Source organism: Silurus aristotelis (assembly GCF_946808225.1).
Source record: "Silurus aristotelis genome assembly, chromosome: 17".
NCBI lineage: Eukaryota > Metazoa > Chordata > Actinopteri > Siluriformes > Siluridae > Silurus > Silurus aristotelis.
Window position 1 is genome coordinate 11,245,546 of NC_139590.1, and position 22,905 is coordinate 11,268,450.

Genomic DNA, 22,905 nt, shown 5'->3' on the forward strand with positions numbered 1-22,905 from the left:
TATTGAGAACCAATCGGGAATTTTGTGAACCATAATGAAACTTATACTTAAACGAAAAACCAAAAGCGTATTGATTAAGTTAGAGAGATGTTTTGCTGGGCAAACACCGCACTACCTCTTCGTATCCCTAACCCTAAACTATTTGAACCCATCACATGCTCATAGAGAGACGCTATAATTTTATACAGTCTGTATTTCCGGACTCTACTACAACTCCCATCGCACTGTCCTTCAAACGACGAATCAGCGTCGCGTTTCTCTAACACGTGACACTACGACGTCCAATCAGGAGCGATGTTGCGTTTTTAACGACCCCATTCCTTGATAGATGCCGTACGAGCGAAGGCGCGTCTGTCAGGAGCGGATCGGAGCTTTTGGATTTAACACCCCAAACCGCCTCATGTCTCACTTTTCTACATCTTGTTGAATTCGATTCGTGACTCTGGGTCGGGGTTCACCCCGCTGAAGCGGTCAAAAGAAAAGAAAAATACAGAAAAGCCATGCCGGTTCGTACCGAGCGCTGTCCCGGTTCAGCATCGGCCTGCGTGTCCTCGGCCTCTCTAGTTCCGCCGCCCCCGATCAACACGCAGCAGCCTGGCGTGGCCACATCGCTCCTGTACAGCGGCTCTCAGTTCCGCGGACACCAGAAGAGCAAAGGCAACTCGTACGACGTCGAGGTGGTCCTACAGGTATCTGTGGCTCAGTGATTATAACTTCGCGTGTCCTCTATCGCTCATGTGGTCTGGCTAGTTTTATTTCGTAACCACTAAAACGCAGGTAGTTGAAGTCGCCACTTGTTAGCAGCTGACATCTGACATTTCTGGCCAGAGAGCTGGAATGTCTCATGTCCCTGGTTAAAATAAATAACTAGCTGGTTAAGATGATAGTTAGCTGACAGAGCCCAGTGTGGTATGTGTTGTGATTGAGACACCGAGCTGTGTGTCCTAAGACGCACACTTTCTGGACTGTATGGCCCTAGAGCAGGTCAGATGTTCGAGAATTGATTAAACATGGCCGATTACACAAGTGGCGTTTTTTCGACACGTTATCGCCTGGGCTCACGTTTTAGACTCCATGACGAAAGTGCGAAATTGTGCCAAGGAGCTGCGCGATGCATGCAGTCAGATTCGTTCATACTGTAGGCAGAAGTGACCCTAATCAGAAGGTTTTTCCCATCATATAACACAGATCTGTCATTCATTTAATCGCAGTTTAAACACAGCTCTTCATACCCAATTTGGTATGTTTGGGCCTTTATAGCAACATTATGGTGATTCATGCAATGGGCTTCATTCATACTGCAGGCTGAAGTAACCCGAAGGGTTTTTCCATCATGTAGGACAGATGTCTTTTCTGACCACACACCTCACAACTCAATTTGGCTTGTTTAATTGAGATTCGGGTCATTATGGCTACTTTCCCTAGATCGGTTCAGACAGGTTTGATTCATTGACAACGTGACCAACCAAAAGAAACAACAATTTGAGGCTTATTTTATCAAATGAAGTACAGTACAGATCCGATGTGCACTGATGTACGCTCGGTCAAAACCAAACGAGCCACCAAATACGAGGGCTTTTTTTTTTTTTTGCGTCATTTAATCTAGTTTTTTTGGAGTGTTATGTTTTTTTTTTGTTTCTAGTCATTGCAGAATGGCTGTGATATGTCACATGGAAAACAATCATGTGAAAAGCCTAGGAAATTGCAGTGTAGTTGTAGCTATAGATCCCCTTTTATGTTTTTCTTCCCTCTCTTATTTGTAGCATGTCACAATGGAGGACTCATACTTGTGCGGATACCTCAAGATCAAGGGGCTGACTGAGGTGAGGCGACCTCTTCACATCCTAATTACCCAAGCGTTTTTTGAGTACACGTCTGCTTTTACTGTGTTTACATGGAGGTTTGTATGAATTTGGGTTTGATTCACTTCCTGTTGTGGTTCACAAATCAAGACATGCATAACTAGCACTTCAGACTCTTAAGTAGGTATTGGATCCAGTACCTTTTTAGAAAAAAAAAAGTTTTCAATTAAAGGACATTGGCTGGAGAGGTTTAGCACAGTGTGTGCTGCAGCCATCATCTAATCATCTATCACCTTTTTCCTCATAATTGTTTTATGTAAATGGTTTGTGTTGAAGGGTTTCACACAGAAACATTGGCGTTTTTGAAGACTGTACAAAATGGAATCTTTTTAGATTAGAGATTAATGCTGATGTAGTTAAATAACTGAAAAATGACTCAGTTAAAGCACAAGTACGTACAGAAATTAATCGAGCACTAAAAAGTACAGATAAGGAGCATTTGGCATTGCATTGAGCTTTTGCATTTGGGGTGGTGGGGTGGTTGTGTGTGTTGGGGCAGGAAAGTAAAAGGTTTAGTGTACGTGCCCACTTTATGTATTTTGGTTGCGATGTTACAAACTCATGGAAACAAAGTGTATATTAAGTACTGGGGATGTGATGATGTAGACTGTAGTAGAGTTAATTTTCCTACTCTGGTTTTGTTGAGCATAGTTGTAGACAAAATACCTAGTAGCCCTGACAGGAAGTTTGTTGTTACACTTACATTAAATATTTACTTACATTTTCAGTATGTCATGCCTAAGGTTGTGGCCATATGGTCACATTAAGTAAATGGATTTTGGCTCTGTGAATGAATCCCTGTTTGTTTCTCTCTCTTTAGGAATATCCCACCCTGACTACTTTCTTTGCTGGTGAGATCATCAGTCAGAAACGTCCTTTTCTAACCAGGAAGTGGGACGCAGATGAGGATGTTGATCGCAAGCACTGGGTAATGAACGTATATGTATGCAACGTTTATTAGTGCTGTTTATTCTCTTTGCCAAACACTTTAAAAGCTGCTGTATTGATTCAGAAGCATGCTTAACAATCTTACTCGCATACAGAGTGCACTCAATCTTCGAACACGACTGAATTCAAACAGTTGTGCCACGAATGTAAATCGATTGTATAACATAAATTCTTGATCGTGTTTCTGGTATATTTGTACACATTTCTAATATTCTCAAAAAGAAGCTGTTCATTTTCACTGAGAGCTGCCGACTTTCAGGCGACAGACGCCATTGTTTCTCCTCAAGCAAATATGGAGTGATGCGGGGCTTTGCCTAACCGCATCACGTAACCGTAAAGACAGTAGAGCACACATGATCCACTTCCTTGATTTTTTTGTCATAATGGAATGCTAATTCTGTCATTTGCTGATTCGGTTACAATTGCAATCAGTAGTTGGAATGGTGCATAATTTACTACTGCAGCATTATTTGAACAGATTTTTTTGCACTTAAAATACACATTTATTTGCATGGCCTGAGCAATCTAAAAGGATTTTTGGTTGTCATTTTGTAAAATATTCAGAAAATCAAATAGAATTGTTAGACTTCTTTAAAAATAAAAAGTACTCATTAAAATACATTTGAATTTAGTAATACGCTATATACACACAAAACCCTATTTTCAAAAAGGTAATCCATATGTCTTTTAAGACAGTTAAAAATACATATTTAGTGTAATCTCATGTGTTAAGACATTTGGCTGACCTGAACTAACCCTAATCATTGTTCTCTATACTCGTAGTGTACATTTGTAGTGTATGTGGGATTTCCATGTACAACAATTTAATTTCAGCAACAGCAGACAAAACTAACACTCAAAGCTCCTCTATAATGGATGTCCAAGAGCAATTTTTGATTTCTGTGAATAATCATGAACAATTAACACAGAGGATTATAACAGTAAATAAATGTTGATGGAGCTTTCCTTTCTGATACTGAAACCGAAGCACTTCTGTATTTACATATCCAAGTTCTAACACAGGCACAAATTGTTCCCTTTGAAAAAGAAAAAAAAAAAACATTCCCATGGCTTTAAAACTAAATTAACATCTGCTTTTGCCAAAATAATTTATAAAAATGGCCTAGCATGTACCCTAATATGTCAGTTTAGATTGAACAGGTTTTACATTTATGGAATTTGGCAGACTCCCTTAATCTATGGTTTAGGGCCTTGCTCAAGGGCCCAGTCATGGCAGCATGGTGGTTTGGGGATTTGAACCTGTGACCTTCAAATCCAAAGACCAAGGCATTAACCACTGAGCTACAACCTCCCGGTTTTATTGTGGTTTTGTCAGGACTGATAATTGTGTGTAAACACTTCATATGTAATAGGTTGAAAAATGTAGCATTCTTCTTGTAATTATGTGAATTGAAGAATTGCATGTTAATGTGCCAGATTTTCTTTGAATATCTACAGGGCAAGTTCCAAGCATTTTATCAGTATGCAAAAAGCTTTAACTCGGACGACTTTGACTACGAAGAACTCAAGAACAGCGACTTTGTCTTCATGAGGTGGAAGGTATGTTTGTTTAGACTGCTGCATGGCTTGTGGTGTGGGTAATATGCTAATAACCTACACTGAGTATTGAGTAGGGAGTAGCAGCTCATGTTTCTTAATGAAGCAAGATCAAAATGATTGTTTTGCTCAGAATTGGGATCACGGTGCTTTCTTAGGGTTTTTGTGAGCCATAGTGTGAGATATAAAATGTGTATATTGCAAATTCGTACATTATTTTAGCATTAATATGCTTTTACAGATACCGATGTGTTAGTAATGCAACAGGCTTTCTGGATAAGGGCAGCTGCCAAATGCTTTAACTGTAAATGCTTAAAAGAGCATACGACAGGTGTCCTCCTGAAGTTAAATGGATCCGAGAAATAATTAGTCATGACCAATATTTTTGTTGTTCTGCTAATAGTAAATTGTAAGAACTCTTTGAGTCGATGGCAACGAATGATCTGTAATGTGTAGGCAAGGAAGACTGAACAGCGGACATGACAACTTTTAATTTCAATTCAGTTACAAATGTATTTGTATTGCACTTTTAAAAGCTTTGGGAAAATAAACCCATTAAGAATTTTCAATTCATACATTCAGTTCTTGTTTATTTGATAATTCTGAATTTATGTTTCCGTATGTTATACATGTTTGTTTAGATAGATTTAATTTTTTTTTGCTACAGGTAGACATTTTGGGTCATTTTATCATTACATCGTGATTTTATTTTATTATTATAATTTTTTTTTTTTGGTGTGAGTAAAACTGCGATTAGTCACAGCAAATAGGGATGAGTAAAAGGGCTCCGTTTCTTGGCGATGGAGTACAATGGCAAAATGAAGAATCGATAATGTTCTTGATTTAAATTACACTGAGAAGCATATTTTTTATGTAACCCTTACAAAGGAAGATGATTGTATTCTAAATCCACTCCCACTCTTATACAGGAGCAGTTTCTCGTCCCAGACCACACAATCAAAGACATCAGTGGCGCTTCCTTTGCCGGTTTTTACTACATCTGCTTCCAGAAATCCACAGCTACCATCGAGGGTTTCTACTACCACAGAAGCTCTGAATGGTATGCTTTAAACTTGACCAGAATTCTTGTACTGTTCTAGATGACTGTCATAGGTGGCACAGTTTTTACTAGAAAGGAAAAATATTGATTTAATTCCTTTTTTCACACATATGTCTTGAGCAGCACCTGGCCATTATATTGTGCAGTACTTAATGACATGCGTTTAGACGTTTGCATTATGCCATATAATAACAATGGATATCGATTCTTCTTATTTACAGTATGTATATGTGTTGTTAATTTAACTGGGGCTTGTGTATCTGTATGAGCTGCTCATTTCTCACACATTGTGCTTGGTTTAATGGCTGTAGCAAGCCAATTTCTTTTACGGGATGAATAGCGTAGCTATTTTTGATTCATAGCAGTGCAGAAGCTTGTAATTGAAATGCTAATTACAGACATTCACAGATGCAGTGAAAAAAATGCAGAAGCATCATTTCCAGCCTAATCTCCATCTAGTGCATCTGTAGTGTGCAGCTGTAATTAGTGATCATAATGAGCAGTGTTTCACTATGGGGGGAAAAAAACTTCATACAAAAACGTTATACATTCCAGGACAGGTAGAAAAGTATTTTGATCTATAACAGAGAACCCCAAACTAGGGCTTGTGGGACAAAGTTGTCTTGTGGTTGTCTTGACCTTTGATTTGGCCCGATATGTTACGTATAATGAGAGCGACTGCATTAGTTGAGCAGATTTCAACATTTATTTTCATCCCATATATATTGATAAATATATACAATCTTTATAGATCAAAATCTGAATTTCCCAAATTGGTGTAACGGCTAGTGATCTACGTGAGGGTTTCAAATCTGTCTATAAATAGGATAAAAATGAAACAGGGTTGAGCAACGCAATATATCACAAGCATCAATATAATTAAAAACTGTGTTGTCTTTTCAGCCACTGCTGATGATAATGTGTAGGACAAATATCAAAACTCCAGAAATGGAGAGCAAATCTAGAGGTTGTTACACTGACTGTTGGGCCATGGTGGACAGTAGCAAAGTATTTTTTACTAGGGCTGTCAGAATGTATGCGTTAATAACGTGTTAACGCAAATTAATTTTTAACAGCTCTCATTTTATTAACGCGCAATTAAGGCATTTGTGTGTGTGTGTGTGTGTGTGTGTGTGTGTGTGTGTGTGTGTGTGTGTGTGTGTGTGTGTGTGTGTGTGTGTGTGTGTGTGTGTGTGTGTGTGTGTATGTATATATATATATATATATATATATATATATATATATATAATATATATATATATATATATATATATAGTGAGGAAAATAAGTATTTTAACACCCTGCTATTTTGCAAGTTCTCCCACTTAGAAATCATGGAGGGGTCTGAAATTGTCATCGTAGGTGCATGTCCACTGTGAGAGACATAATCTAAAAAAAAGAAAAAATACAGAAATCACAATGTATGATTTTTTTAACTATTTATTTGTATGATACAGCTGCAAATAAGTATTTGAACACCTGAGAAAGTCAATGTTAATATTTGGTACAGTAGCCTTTGTTTGCATTTACAGAGGTCAAACGTTTCCTGTAGTTTATCACCAGGTTTGCACACACTGCAGGAGGGATTTTGGCCCACTCCTCCACACAGATCTTCTCTAGATCAGTCAGGTTTCTGGCCTGTCGCTGAGAAACACGAAGTTTGAGCTCCCTCCAAAGATTCTCTATTGGGTTTAGGTCTGGAGACTGGCTAGGCCATGCCAGAACCTTAATATGCTTCTTACAGAGCCATTCCTTGGTTATCCTGGCTGTGTGCTTTAGGTCATTGTCATGTTGGAAGACCCAGCCTCGACCCATCTTCAATGCTCTAACTGAGGGAAGGAGGTTGTTCCCCAAAATCTCGCAATACATGGCCCCGGTCATCCTCTCCTTAATACAGTGCAGTCGCCCTGTCCCATGTGCAGAAAAACACCCCCAAAGCATGATGCTACCACCCCCATGCTTCACAGTAGGGATGGTGTTCTTTGGATGGTACTCATCATTCTTCTTCCTCCAAACACGTTTAGTGGAATTATGACCCAAAAGATCTATTTTGGTCTCATCTGACCACATGACTTTCTCCCATGACTCCTCTGGATCATCCAAATGGTCATTGGCAAACTTAAGATGTGCCTGGACATGTGCTGGTTTAAGCAGGGGAACCTTCCGTGCCATGCATGATTTCAAACCATGACGTCTTAGTGTATTATCAACAGTAATCTTGTAAACGGTGGTCCCAGCTCTTTTCAGGTCATTGACCAGCTCCTCCCGTGTAGTTCTGGGCTGATTTCTCACCTTCCTTAGGATCATTGAGACCCCACGAGGTGAGATCTTGCATGGAGCCCCAGTCTGAGGGAGATTGACAGTCATGTTTAGCTTCTTCCATTTTCTAATGATTGCTCCAACAGTGGACCTTTTTTCACCAAGCTGCTTGGCAATTTCCCCGTAGCCCTTTCCAGCCTTGTGGAGGTGTACAATTTTGTCTCTAGTGTCTTTGGACAGCTCTTTGGTCTTGGCCATGTTAGTAGTTGGATTCTTACTGATTGTATGGGGTGGACAGGTGTCTTTATGCAGCTAACAACCTCAAACAGGTGCATCTAATTTAGGATAATAAATGTAGTGGAGGTGGACATTTTAAAGGCAGACTAACAGGTCTTTGAGGGTCAGAATTCTAGCTGATAGATAGTGTTTAAATACTTATTTGCAGCTGTTTCATACAAATCAATAGTTTAAAATTTTTTTTTTTTTAGATTATGTCTCTCACAGTGGACATGCACCTACGATGACAATTTCAGACCCCTTCATGATTCTAAGTGGGAGAACTTGCAAAATAGCAGGGTGTTCAAATACTTATTTTCCTCACTCTATATATATATATATATATATATATATATATATATATATATATATATATATATATATATATATATATATATATACACAGAAAAAAATATATATTAATATTATTTGTTTGACCATTTAAAAAAATAAATAAATTATTAGAATTAGAATTATGAATTAATAGAATTATGTTACGGGTCTGTTTCCGTCAGAGGTCACTGCTGGAATATATATATATATTCCAGCAGTGACCTCTGACGGAAACAGACCCGTAACATAATTCTTAAAGGAGCCACGTACCATATTTAACACACAAAACAACCACTAAAAAGATGAACATATAACTGTAGAAACGTTGACATCTCAAAATAAATAAATATTAAAAGAATAATTTTAAGAGTGTAAAATAATAAAATGAATATAAAATTATGAATAACGACGGGAGATATTTTGATTGAAATCTATATTTATATCCGTTACAATCTATGTATTAAAATCTTGAAAAATATAAATTTAAGGTACAGTTAGAGCAAATAAAAATGTACTCCATCTGAATGCATGAGCTCTTTTTATAAGAATTTTTTTTTACTCCACTTCATTCCAGAAAAACATGCCAGTTTAAAGTAAAAGTATTAATTGTGTAAAAGGTGAACCTGTTGCACGACTACAACCGTGACCTCATGATTTTCACAAGAGTTTGTGTGGCGTATGTGTGCCCTCGCTGAATGTCTGGAACATTAGAACTTTCTACCTGAGAGAACTTTAGAGTTTCCACTTTTATAATACTTTCACCTTTAATACTAAAATACATTCGTAATGCAAGTTCTTTTACTTGAATAGAAATAAAAAAGGGGTTCTTTTTAGTTAAGCACAGTGTTTGTACTTTTAAGTTCGGGAATGTCATATTTCATCCACCATTGATCGGTTGAATGAATCTACAATCTGTGCTAGAAAGAAATCAGCCCCAGCCTCACTTCTTCATACCATTATGTGTTTCTTTTTAACAATCATTTTTGTTCGAACAACCACTGTTGCCACTGATCGTTGATGGGTCGAAAATATTTGATCTATTAGATTGATAATGTTTGGAAGCCAAGAATGAATTTGTATATTGATCACTCTTTACCTTTGAAAGCCTATTCTTATAACTGTTCTTTAATTCCGATGTTCAAGAATCAATAGTTTCTTCTTTTCCTTATCCTGCTTTTGTGACCTTACCATCTTTTGTGCATTGCTTTTCAGGTACCAGTCCCTAAACCTCACCCATGTTCGTGAACACAGTGCACCCATCTACGAGTTCCGGTGACATTAAAACCCTCTCAAGGCCAGAAGTGGGTAAAACTTTGGACAGAGATTAAAAACAAAAAGCAAACAAACAAACAAACAAAAAAAAAACACTGGACTTAAGGAAACGATACAGAACTGCCTAAACATGCCAAGTATTCGGTCATTTTCTCACATAACAGAGTGGATGACAAAGACCGACATGCGGATGAAAGAAGTCTTCACAGGCCACAAGCGGATCTTGATGAAAGATTTACAACAGAATTTCTTTTTTTTTTATTTTTTCCCCAACATCATTTTGCCTTCAGGTTTTTAAAGCCTTCTTCTGTCCTTCTGCCATCTTAAATTCTTACATTTTTTTAGTCTATGTTTTGAAATTTAAAAAACCCCATTAGGTTTTTTTTTTCCACCGAGAAAGCTAATCATTTTATTATCTTTTTTTTCTCGCCAGGTCAAACTGGATCATTAGACCAGACCAATATAGATACAGATTACTATACACACGTAGCTAAATTCTTTCCAATCAGACAGTATGAAAGTATGTAGGATGTCTTGGAGAGAAATGGAATTGTAAGGTGGACGTGTTCACGACACCTTCGAGTGACTTGGGCATGGGAAGTCTGTGGTTTCCGAGGTGGGAAGAATATAAGAAGCGTCTCCACGGAGACGGCTTACAACAGAGATGTGCTTTTGCTTCTTAGAGAGATTGAATATAATTATATATTTTCTAACAAATCTGATTCAGATGTTTTGGAAAAAGGTATTTTATATCCCACAGTGCTAGACATAAGCTGCTTAGCGTGAGCAGGTTTTCTTTTTGTGTCAGGGATGAGCAGCTTTTGAGAAAAGCTAATGTGACTAATATTTTCTCCATTTTGCTATGCAACATTAAAAAAAAACTTAGCTCACCAACATTTCCCACATATTTATTTACAGTACCACAGGTAGCATTTTTCACATAGTAATCACAACCAAAAGAGTATTGATTGGTAAGCACTTTGATGATAATTGGCGTATCAGTTTGGATGGATGGGATGATTTATTATCCTGAATGTCTGGAAATTTCTGATGTTTGGAGTTCAAGTTGAATATCGTTGGTTGGGCAAGTGGGCAACAGCTTGAATAGCAAATAAAGAAAGGTTTTCTACTAAATAGCTGTCAGGGATCAGGCCAGGGGTTTTCCTGAATGACAAATATAATATTTCTCGATGTTGTTCTGTTCTTTGAGCTCAAGAAATGCACAAAAAAAATAAAAATACTTCAAAGACAATTGAAGTAGAGAAAGTTAGATGTAAACAGAACCATTCTGTGTGGTAAGAACTAAATACCATTGTGGAATACTACAGCTCAGACCTCTTAAGCTTTAGTCGAACCCTTTGCCTTAAACATCAACTGTTTGTATATAGTGGTTTTATAAGTGATTCGGAAGATTGTTTTGGATGAGTGCAAGTAAGCGGGGATGAAGGATGGTAGACGGTCATGAGCTGTGATGCCTCATCAGGCAAAACGACCTCCAAACTTGTTTTTTTTTTTTTGCAGGACATAAATAAATACTAATTGATTATAGTACAAACACAGACATAATGTTATCAGGCTTTTGTTTCGTGTTGGATTATGTGTATATGTCGAGTGGTAATTGCTAAGAGAAATCTAATTGCGGTCACAATAATCTGTGGTTAGTAACACACTCGACACTATATGTCCTACTTGTGTTTTGAGGCGTTTTTTTTTTTTTTTTTTTTTTTGGAACAAAGACGAGATCTGAACAGAATAAACAGTAGATCTTGGCTTGTATACATTTATCACAATTTTGTATTAAGACACCATTTTCCTCTCCTTCCTGCAACTATATTCTTTCAGATATGAAAATAAATCCAACATGCACACTTGTAACTCATATTAAGAGCACTGAGATCACTGTATCACGAGGAGCTTCTGATCGAGATCGCTTCACTTGATGGACTGCAAGTGTTTTCAGACTGTTTTATAAATGGATCCGTGCAGGAGTGTCAAGTGACATGTTGACCCAAGAGTGGTGTACATAATAAAAGTTTGTGATGTAAATGACAAAAAAAAAAAAAAGCCTTTTTATTGATGGATATAAAAATACAAGAGATTAAAAGCTTCTTGTGCATTAAGATGAAAATGACACTTTTTCAGGACTGTGTGCTTAGAGTGTCATCCACCGTTGAGGACTTCTGCGTGCAGAAAGCTTTGCTTTTAAACATGAGCCCTGGATTTCGCGGAGAAGTTTAAGTGCAGTACAAAAGGATGAGCTTTGTTTCATTTGCATTGAAATAAAAAGTACTGTTCAGAAATGTGTTTCCTCCCTTTTTTTTTATGGGAAAGTCAGTAAGCTGTAATTGTGCAAAAAAACCTCTGTGTTCTGTGTGACTTCTGATATTACACTGTAATTATAATGATTTGCATGGCACCTCATCGTGTTATGTGATCTAACTTGCACAAATAAAAAGAACATAGCGATGAAAAAAGCATCTTGGAAAACAAAATGTCAAACTACAATAGACCACATCATGGGCCAAGCCTAATCTAGGGCTTCGGGGTTTTTTGTTTTGTTTTTTCTTTGCATCTGTCTAGCTGCTGTGAGTCTGTTCTTGGTTAGCAGTATGTGGTATTCTGCTGTTATACCTCATGTGCCTTAAAGTATTTGGCATGCTGTGCATTCTGCGATACTTTTCTACTCGTAGTAACCATAGTAACCAAAGACTGGTTATATGTAATGTGTGGGTCTCTGAAGGAATAAAGTGACCTAGATGTTTTATGCAATAAAAAATCGAGACTTTGAATTTGGTGATCAGATTCATTCTATCAGAAAACGGTGCAATGTTTTACACATTAAAATAAAACTAACAGAAAAAAGGCTAACAATTTACTATTTTTAAATGAAAATGTGGACGTTCTCCTATTCTTTCTGGATATTATATCACCATTATTATATCAAAACCTCTGTATAAGGCGTGCATGGGGCAGGCATTTTTTTTTACTTAAATCCACAGCTGAGATCTGAACTCCTTATTTCTGACTTTCCAATCGATTAAACGCTTCCAGTCTTAATGCATTTGCATTAATGCGGTGCAATAAAAACATTTACAGCTACAGTGTGTGTGTTTCGGGGGAGGTATAGTACTCCTCAGCTACAGAGTATTATAGAATGTAGAACATAATAGTTAATACGGTGGCCGAGAAGTGCAAAACACATTACCAAATCGCAAAACAAATGAACAGATCAGAGAACACTAACAAATCCGAAAGCAAAATAACAAATCCAAAAACAAAATAACAAATCCGAAAGCAAAATAACAAATTCGAAAACAAAATAATCAATTATCAATTAAGTATAGTGGAACATTAAAAGGTTTAGGTTAACTAACCACAATACAAAAGTGTTTTGTAATTTGTTAAAACAAATAACAAAAAAATAACTAAAACATACAGTGCCTTAAAAACATCTTTTAGTGCATGCACAATGTACAAGTCAAAGTGCACTTTTGTAAAATGACACATGAAAAAGAAAGACAGTGCAACCTCGATACTCGCTGGGGTTACGTTCTATGACCCCTCGCAAATAACAAATCGTGTGGTTTTGAATCTCTCCTTTTGATGGTTCCTTTTTCAAGGGCAATTGTACATGTACTTTACTGTAAACTCAACAAAAATTGTGAAATACTTGTCATACATTTTTTATTTATTACTTTATAAGAATAATATAATAATAAAATAGTTTTTCAAACATTTTTGTCATTTATTAGTACAAACTCTGTTCTGAAATGTTACTCCGAACTTTCAAGCCACTCGCAGCTTCTCGCGAACTATCAGATATTTCACAAGTTACTCTAAGTCTGATTCCAAATAAAAATTCCCGAACTATCAAGGTCGGAAGTGTCAAGGCCGCGAGTATCGAGGTTCCACTGTATTTAAATAATTATTGGAATTTAATAAAGTCCTATAAAATACATGAAATAGACAATAACAGTAAACTATTTTATCAAAGAAAGACAACACAACTGAACTGTGGTAGACCTTTTTAAAGTTTTTAGGTCAGGTGTGCAACATTCATGCATAAACAAATAAATCTCAAAACAAATGATATACTGTAAGGGAATTTATAAGGGGAGAGCACGAAGACCACTATACCTCCTATATGAAATTACACCCAGGATCTACCAAGAAACAAAGGTGATAGAGTGTCGACAAGTGAGCCATGACACTATTTAGTTAAACATAAGAGTTTTATAGTTACAAAAAATACACATAATACAATATCATTCTACAGATAATCAAGTAACAGACCAGTTAGTGTCTGTTAGTGTGGGCATACAGTTTTTCCATTTGACCACCTCCTACTTGTGTTGCTTTGAAAAGTTGCTATTAAAAGTGCAATTACAAAATTCTGTATGTATATTTCACAAATTTATTTAACAGCATCCCGAATTTTGAACTGGATGTGACATTCTCCTTGAGAAGAATGTCACCTCCATCTTGGAGATAAAAAAGTATCCAGCACATTTCTCTTTTACACTTCCTTCGCAATTGATGCTCTTTGTTTTTCAAAGTTTCTTTCCCCAAACCAACAGGATGGTGGTTCTCTTCGGGTTCTCTGTAGAGTTCATCTAGATAATGATTGTTTTAAATGAGTAATCACAGTTATCTTACTGTATCCAGCATCATGGTTGTACCATTTTTATTTTTATTCTTTGATATTCATTGGCTTTCTGAAGTCTTAACTCCACATCATATGAGGAAATAGGTACTGAAATCATTGTTTTCTCGGAAAGAGATTTTCATTTAAAATAAAAAAATTTAAAAAAATGTAACAAAGTAAAAATCTCTCAGCTGACACAATTACATCATGATCCCAAAGGATAGAAATTACTGAGATCCTGTGGGCTCAGAATGGCTGCATCACTTTACACTTTTTCTCTGTGCCAGCTAACAGAATGCTATGCATTCTAACAAAATTAGTCCAACAGATAGAATCATTCAATTACTTTATAAAGTCCAATGCAATGTTGATGACTGGCACAATACACTCAGATGTGAATAACAGCACTGCATTGAGTTTTAGGGTTAACTATTAAGTTCCTGACTTACACTAACTTAAATTAATAAACAGAAAAAAAATGGCAAAGGTTGTCGAGATTTTGTTGAAAAATTAAATTTTGAGCAGCAATGTCTACTCTTAAACATTTGACATTCAAAACCATAAGAAAACTCACACTAACTGCTAACGTGTAGGTTCTGTGGTGTATACTGGTTCTAACCACTAGGTGGTGCCCGGTATTCAAGATCCTGTGTGTCAATGAAACGCAGAAATAGAAAATAATTAGAGCAGGGAAACATAAATCAACTTGGCATGTCATGCCTTTATTAATATCTTTGCACTATTAACTTAATAACCCTAAACAGCTAACAAGAGATTTCAGTTTTTAGCTGGCATTAGCACAACCAAAGTGGTGTTTCCTTTTAGTACTGCATAAGGCAGACCTGGGCATTTTACGGCCCGCGGGCCAAATACGGCCTTTTGGGCATCCCTGTCTGGCCCGCGGTATGTCAGTCATAAACACAAATGAACAAGTATTTATGCTGTGCATGCAATACAACTGTGTTGCTTATATTTTCAAAAACAATAACAATATTTGCGTATGGCTGCGCGTATCTTTGTCTGTCTGCAACAGGCGATGCTAGCCAGCTACCCCTGCCCCCCACCCCCCAAGAAAAATGTCAGCCTATATTAAAAAAAGAAAAGTTGATTCCGAATGCCGCGTTTTCAACAAGACATGGACTGCTAAATATTTCTTTACAGAAGTCAAAGGTAAAGCCGTGTGCTTAGTTTGTGGTACACAAGTCGCTGTGTTTAAGGATTACAATCTGAATCGCCACTACATGACCAAACACAAGGAGAAATATAAGAGCTTATCTGACGAAGAACACGCAATAGAGTCGGAGGCTTTGCTAGCCAAGCTGCAAACTCAACAAACGCTTCTTACAAAACTTTTTAAATCCAAATACAGATCCTCTATAACTGATGATCACCTCTCAGCTGTCCTTCGCATAGCCACCTCAGACATTCAGACAGATTTCAGTGCACTTGTTAAAGCCCAAGACAGACTGGATTTTTCTCACTGAACAAGTAAACTAAACTGAAAACATCAAAATCACGTATTGATTTTTGTTCAGTTGCTTATTTTCAACATACTGCAAAACACCTTTTTAGTATTTGTGAAGATTAACAAGTTAAAAATAAAATAAAACAGTCATTTTTTTTTTGGTTTTAAACTGTTTATTACTTGCTTCACTCGCTTTATTACTTTACTTACTAGCAGCTTATCAAAATATATAATTTACTGCTTTTTACAATGGGAGAAAATTAATATTGAGCAGAATTAATTTCAAGTTATCATTGGTTCGGCCCTCTAACACAGTTCAGATTTTTCATGTGGCCCCCTATAGAAATTAATTGCCCAACCCTGGCATAATGAATAGCGTCTAATTGTAACGTTCGTAACCTCAGAAGCCCGGAAGTAAGATTCTGCGCATGCGTGGAAGCATAATAATGACTAATTGTCCGAGTGTAAAAGTTGTCTTGAAACAGTTCTGTTCATCCACTTGATGCAACTTTCAAATTAGAATCATTACAATTTTGAAATAACTGATAATGCAAATTTTTTTGACTTGCTGCCGTTCTCTGATTTTTACCAAATTCATGACCTGTGTCGCGGACAACACGTTGATGTGATTAGATTCGTTCTAGGGTTCGGTCTTTACAATCGATGAAATGCTTTTAATCGCACTGCACTTACAGTTACAACACAGTGACCGCACGTTAACCGTGAGCTTATACCGCACTTACAGATACAGTGTGTGTTCAGAGGAGGTATAGTACTCCTTAGTTGGTATTATAGAACGAATCGAATCAAGTCACCAGTGGCTACAGTGATGTACACTATGCGTGATATGGTGACCCGATGGATATGGTGACCATAGAGAATGGTGCCATTTTTACCATTCCAAATTTTATTTTTAAAAAGAGTAAAAATATGGACTTTTTTTTTATCTTTCTGGATATTTTTTCCGTCTCACACCACGGATGATATCCGAGCATCTGAATTTAATCTGAATTGAATCTGAATTTTGTTCCATTTGCATTGAAATAAAAAGTATTGTTCAAAGATGTGTTTACTTTTTTATGGGAAAGTTGGCAGGCCGTAATTGTACAAAGAAAACCTGATATTACACAGTAATTATGATGATTTGCATGGCACCTTATCGTGTTATGTGATCTTATTTGCACAAAAAGAACAATAGCAATGAAAAAAGCATCTTGAACCAGAAAATGCCAAACTACAATAGACCACATCATGGGCCAAACCTAATCTAGGGTTTCAGGGTTTTTTTTGTTTGTTTGTTTGCATCTGACTAGCTGCTGTGAGTCTGTTCTTGGTTGGCAGTACGTGGTATTTTTTCTGTTCATGTGCATGTAGCTCATGTGCCTTAAAGTATTTGGCATGCTGTGCATTCTGTGCTACTTTTCTACTCATAGTAACCATAGTAACCAAAGAGTGGCTATATATAAAGTGTGGGTCTCTGAAGGAATAAAGTGATCTAGATGTTTTACACAATACATTACAGCCATTAGGGTTGCACAAGCCAGTGCACTCTTAATGCCAGGTCAAAGCTCGCATAAATGGGAAGGGTTGCGTTAGGAAGGGCATCCAGCGTAAAATGTAACAAATCAAATATACGGATCACAAATCATTCATTTATACCGGATCGGTCGAGGCCCGGGTTACCAACGACCGCCACAGCTATTGTTAGCCAACAGGGTATCGGTAAAAATTTGGGCTACTGTTGGCCGAAGGAAGAGAAGGAGAGGAGGAAGACATCTACAGAGACGGCAGGGAAAGGAGAAGTATAGGAGAGTGGAGGATAGTGTCTGTACTTTAAATGTTGCTACTATGACTGGTAAAGGGAAAGAGGTAGCTTATATGATAGAGAGGAGAAAGATAGATATGTTGTGTGTTCAGGAGACCAAGTAAAAAGGGAATAAGGCCAAGAACATTGGAAGGGGTTTAAACTGTTCTTTCATAGTGAGGATGGAAAGAGAAATGGTGTAGGGGTGATTCTGAAGGAAGAGTTTAGTAAGAGTGTAGTGGAAAAAGGTTCTAAAAGGGGTTGGACAGAGTGATGAGAAAAGTAGGCAGGAGTACAAGGTGATGTGGCAGCAGGAAGGAGGAAAAGAGGAAGGCAAAGGAGGGGGTTTATGGATGTGGTGAGGGAAGACATGCAGGTAGTTGGATTGAAAGAGGCAGATGTAGAGGACAGGGGGGTATTGAGACGGATGATCTGCTGTAGCGACCCCTAAAGGGAGCAGCCGAAAGAAGAAGAAGAAAAAGAAGATGTTTTATGCAATGAAAAATTTAAAAATAGGGATTAAAATCTGGAATATTTTTTATTATATATACTGTACTTGATTGGCGGCCACCTACAGACTCCATGTTGGTTACCAGGTGCACTGATCGTGCAAATATATATTGTACATTTGTTGATTGTGCATAGTTTTTGCAATTATGCATCCGGATAGTTTTTTTTTTGCATTTGACCTGCATCTGAAAACAAACGGAAATGGAATTACCCCTAATTGTTTCCAGCTGTTCCTTTACTCTCTCCAAATACATGTCACTGATTTGTATAACTAAATAATGGGAGTGGGAATGTGTTACATTACAATTGTTTTGCAGTCGTTTTAATTTGTTTTATTTGGTCATGTTTGTGCAAGCATTTGTCTGTATTTTGCAGAAATTGAAATTGACCACTAGATGGGGCTGTTATAGTTTCATTCACACTCAGGGTATGGAGACTGATGATGCGCTGTGGCGACCCCTAAAGGGAGCAGCCGAAAGAAGAAGAAGAAGAAGAAGAAGAAGAAGAAGAAGAAGAAGAAGAAGAAGAAGAAGAAGAAGAAGAAGAAAAAGAAGAAGAAGAAGAAGAGGAAGAGGAAAAAGAAGAAAAAGAAGAAAAAGAAGAAGAAAAAAAAGAAGAAGAAGAAGGAAAAGAAAAAGAAGAAAAAGAAGAAGAAAAAGAAGAAGAAGAAGAAGAAGGAAAAGAAAAAGAAGAAAAAGAAGAAGAAAAAGAAGAAGAAGAAGAAAAAGAAGAAAAAGAAGAAGAAGAAAAAGAAGAAAAAGAAGAAGACACTCAGGGGGTGAAACCTTTAAATCTTTTATGGAAACAGTTTATTTACATGTTGACTAAACTAACTATATAAAAATTAAATTTTCTACACACAAAACTTACACATAAATATGAATGTTTCCAAATAAAGTTGCATTGCCTGTCAATAATGTATGCACTTCATGTATTAACATTTATCAAAATTTAAGAAATAGTGTAGAATTATCCATTAAAGTAATAAATAGGTATACATGTAAGACATTAAATGTAAGATTTTTTTTATATCTTATCTGGATAACTACAATTATGCAATAATTTACATATTGTTCTTACAGTTGATCCTAACATTCTGCAATATAAACTGTAAGATATATACAGGTTTTCAGTCGTATAGTGGCTACTTCACCTAACTGGTGCATTTGCCATTAACAATGCACTTGTCCACAGTGCCACTGTTGCATTACTGTTGCACAGTAATTCATGGGGAACTATATATCATTTATAACTTTATTCTTAGTTTTTAATGATAGACATTAATTGGAACTTGGACTTGATTTGATGGACAATGTTATTGTTTTTGTTATCAAAAAATCCACAGTTTATAAAGCTTTGACTAGCAGTGCACGTGCCACGAATGAACGTTTTTATTAAGCAATGATTCTGTTATGACACGCTCGTGCCAACTGACCTTTGTACCTTTACACACTTCCGGTATTTCTGAATGACATTTTAATTGAGCATAAAACTTAACCATTCTCAAAGATCTCTCTGTATAGCAATTGTAAAGTTTTTTTTTCACAGGTACATTGTCGTGCTAGAAGACATTTCCTAGTTTAAGTGAAGGAAAACTTTAATGCTATACAATTGTGTGTCTCCAACACTATGGTAACAATTTGGTGAAGAACTGCATGTGGCTAAAAACATGAGATGTCTCTATACCTTTGCTCATTTGCAGAATGTGACATCACAATAATGTGACAATGATATACCAGAAATGATCTTAGCATCAGATTCAGATGTTGCAATGTTCAAACATAAATCTTCTCACAAGCATTGCAACAAAAGCTACAATTTCCTGGTCATGTAACCAGGGTTTTTCAGAATCAGATTTATCAAAGTTGACACATGCTAAAATAGATATTTTAAATTAAGTTATTTTTTTTTTTTAATGTTAACACCTATATAGGTTTATGTCAGTTATCATGAAAGGCATGCTATAATTGTTGTCAAACACCCAAGCCCCACACACACAGTTTCAGACTTTGGGGCATGTACTGTAGTTTGAATTTAGGTCACTTTCTCAAATCTAGTCTGCAATACAAATGGTCCCACAGGGTAAGCAGATATTAATAATGTACTGATTTACTCTTTTGGGTGCTTTTAGTTTGAAAGGAGTTTAAAAAGTAAAGAAATTCAAAGCTGGGCAGGTAAGTGGCAACTTCAAAATCACCTGCTTGAGCCAACTCAGGATGAAAACAAGTATGACCATTTTTATTACCGTTATAAAATGTTTTGAATCATCGAGTGTGAAAACTTTATGACAGATTTATTACTGTTGGGAAATGTTGTCTTACTGAGCCTGATAATGTGCGGCGCTTTTTCATTTACTTGTTTTTTACACCTTACGTACAGTACAAGTGTATTGGAGTCAAACATTGTAAGAATGTAGACTTAAAAAAAAAAGCATACATCGTAATTACAGATATAATTAAATACAGTGAGCAGAATTATTATTATTAAGACATTTATTTCTGTTTTTTTATACTACTTCCTGTGCATGGCTTCTTTACAAATAATAATAAAGAAGAAGAATAAATAAGAATAAGAATAAGAATTAGAATTGTTAGGGTAAACGGTATTTAGCTATTTTAGTATTTTTAAAAGTATAAGGCTAAAAAAAGAATTGCAAATACAAATGCCAGAGGAAAACTGTGCAAAGTGCTATTTGGGTGAAAGGTTAACGGTAGCACATCTATTTTGAGAAGGTGTGTCATGCAAGAAGGCAGCAATAATTACACACAAAAATAATAAGCATTAAACTGCACAGCAAACACCCCCCCGTTTCTATACATCAGGCAAACTTCTCTGGTAGTAATAATAAAAAAAAGGGAGGTGAATCTAAAAGAAGAGATTGCACATATGATCCCAAGAAGAGCATACCCACAGTGAACTACTGAGGTGAGAGCTTTATGATATGGACCTTAAGGTATTACACATCATCAAAAGGTATTACACATCATCAAAGAAAACATGAATGGAGTGATATTATAGTAATGGTTCTTCAAATATTATGGCATATTTGAAGAAAATTTTATCTAATATGCCATGAAACTAAATTGGTGAAGTTTTCAACAAAACAACACCTATTTAACGTGCAGTCGATATAACAAAACGGTCTTGCATGGCCAAGCCATACTTCTGATTTAAATCCCACTGACAAATTATGAAGTGTTTGGAATTAAAGAGAAATTCCATCAGAGTAACCCTAAAAACCTTAGCGAATTTGGCCACATTACTACAAAAAATTATTTTACCATAAACATCTTATAACAAACAATTTTGCATAAATTCCTTTATGAACACTTATTTATGTATGTTGTGGCTATATATTAAACAACTAAATCAAAAGTGTCCAAATATTTATGTTCATTGTATGCTTAAATATGATTTTCTGCAAAGCGTGGAATAATCTGTAACGTCTGGTCATCCTCAGGGAGGCTGTGAACACTTTTAGATGATGTTTGGACTGCTTTCAATCCAAGCAGATAATTCAAAACAACAAAACGTGAGAGAATCTTGACGTGAGAATGCAATAACCTCGAACCCACAACTGTGTGACGAAAGTGAGGTTACACAATCACAAAAAAAACACTGATAATGAATCCTGATAATGTCACCAGTGAGAATTTCAAAGTGGCTTTGCTGGCCAACACACACTGAGTGACTTGAGCTTCACTAGGCAGATTAGTACTGCATATCATATAAGCATTTTTCAACCAGCACAGATTGCAATGATTTTTGGCATTTCATTAAAAACAGTATTAAACGATTGAACAAATTTCAGGAAATTGGAGTTTACTGTTTTGGGATATTCATTATACGATACTTAAATGCTATCCAAGCTTCCAATATACAGACCGAATTATAGTGCAGAACTTTCCAACTATACTACGTTATAAAAAAGGAGGTCCAATAACTGATTTTGCTACATATTTGTGGAGAGATAGATAGATAGATAGATAGATAGATAGATAGATAGATAGATAGACAGACAGACAGACAGACAGACAGACAGACAGACAGACAGACAGACAGACAGACAGATAGATAGATAGATAGATAGATAGATAGATAGATAGATAGATAGATAGATAGATAGATAGATAGATAGATAGATAGATAGATAGATAGAAAAAAAATATGCAGACACTGTTGAAAAGGTACAACAAGTAGAAGGATATAAAACTATGGTATAGAGTAAAATTTTGCAAAAAGCTAAATAATCAAGTACAATAAATGTATGTATACATAGGTGTGAAATGTTATGCAGGATGCACAGTATGTAAGATTTATATAGAGATAGTATACAGGGATGTGCAGTATGTAAGGTGTATATATAGATACACATACATATAAATAAGATATTAGCGCAGCTGTATGTAAGGCACAATATGTGTAGAGAATTAGGGGTATATAAATATACAAACTGTAATATGTACATTGTATGTAAAACTGTACATATGTCATACACAGTGTTTATACAGTGTTTATACAGTGTTTTAATGTTGTAGAGTAGAGTTTAGTAGTGTGATAGTGGATGGAAAAAAACTGGCCCTGAACCTGCTGGTTATGGTTAATTTCACAGTTACAGTATTGTTCAAAATAATAGCAGTACAATGTGACGAACCAGAATAATCCAGTTTTTTAGTATATTTTTTATTGCTATGTGGCAAACAAGTTACCAGTTGGTGCAGAAGATTCTCAGAAAACAAACAAGACCCAGCATTCATGATATGCACGCTCGTAAGGCTGTGCAATTGGGCAATTAGTTGAAAGGGGTGTGTTAAAAAAAAAGCAGTGTATGCCGTTGACTGTACAAACTCAAAACTATTTTGTACAAACATTTTTGTTTCTAGGATTTAGCAATCCTGTGAATCACTAAACTAA

General features: G+C 36.2%; 1 protein-coding gene across 1 annotated transcript; it reads left to right on the forward strand.

Annotated features, from left to right (window-relative positions):
- Positions 1 to 316: 316 nt before the first annotated feature.
- gid4 (GID complex subunit 4 homolog) lies at positions 317 to 11,291 on the forward strand. Its single transcript, XM_083566705.1, has 6 exons — positions 317 to 689; positions 1,764 to 1,823; positions 2,683 to 2,790; positions 4,269 to 4,370; positions 5,297 to 5,427; positions 9,508 to 11,291. The coding sequence occupies exons 1-6, from the start codon at positions 501 to 503 to the stop codon at positions 9,569 to 9,571; spliced, it is 654 nt and encodes a 217-aa protein (XP_083422831.1). The 5' UTR covers positions 317 to 500; the 3' UTR covers positions 9,572 to 11,291.
- The last annotated feature ends 11,614 nt before the right edge of the window (positions 11,292 to 22,905 follow it).

What these genes read in the sequence shown, in the direction of transcription:
- gid4 (XM_083566705.1), top strand. Translation starts at nt 501, where the DNA reads ATGCCGGTTCGTACCGAGCGCTGTCCCGGTTCAGCATCGGCCTGCGTG. An exon ending in ATGTTGATCGCAAGCACTGG is followed by an intron (nt 2,791 to 4,268) that starts GTAATGAACGTA and finishes GAATATCTACAG; the next exon opens with GGCAAGTTCCAAGCATTTTA. An exon ending in TTGTCTTCATGAGGTGGAAG is followed by an intron (nt 4,371 to 5,296) that starts GTATGTTTGTTT and finishes ACTCTTATACAG; the next exon opens with GAGCAGTTTCTCGTCCCAGA.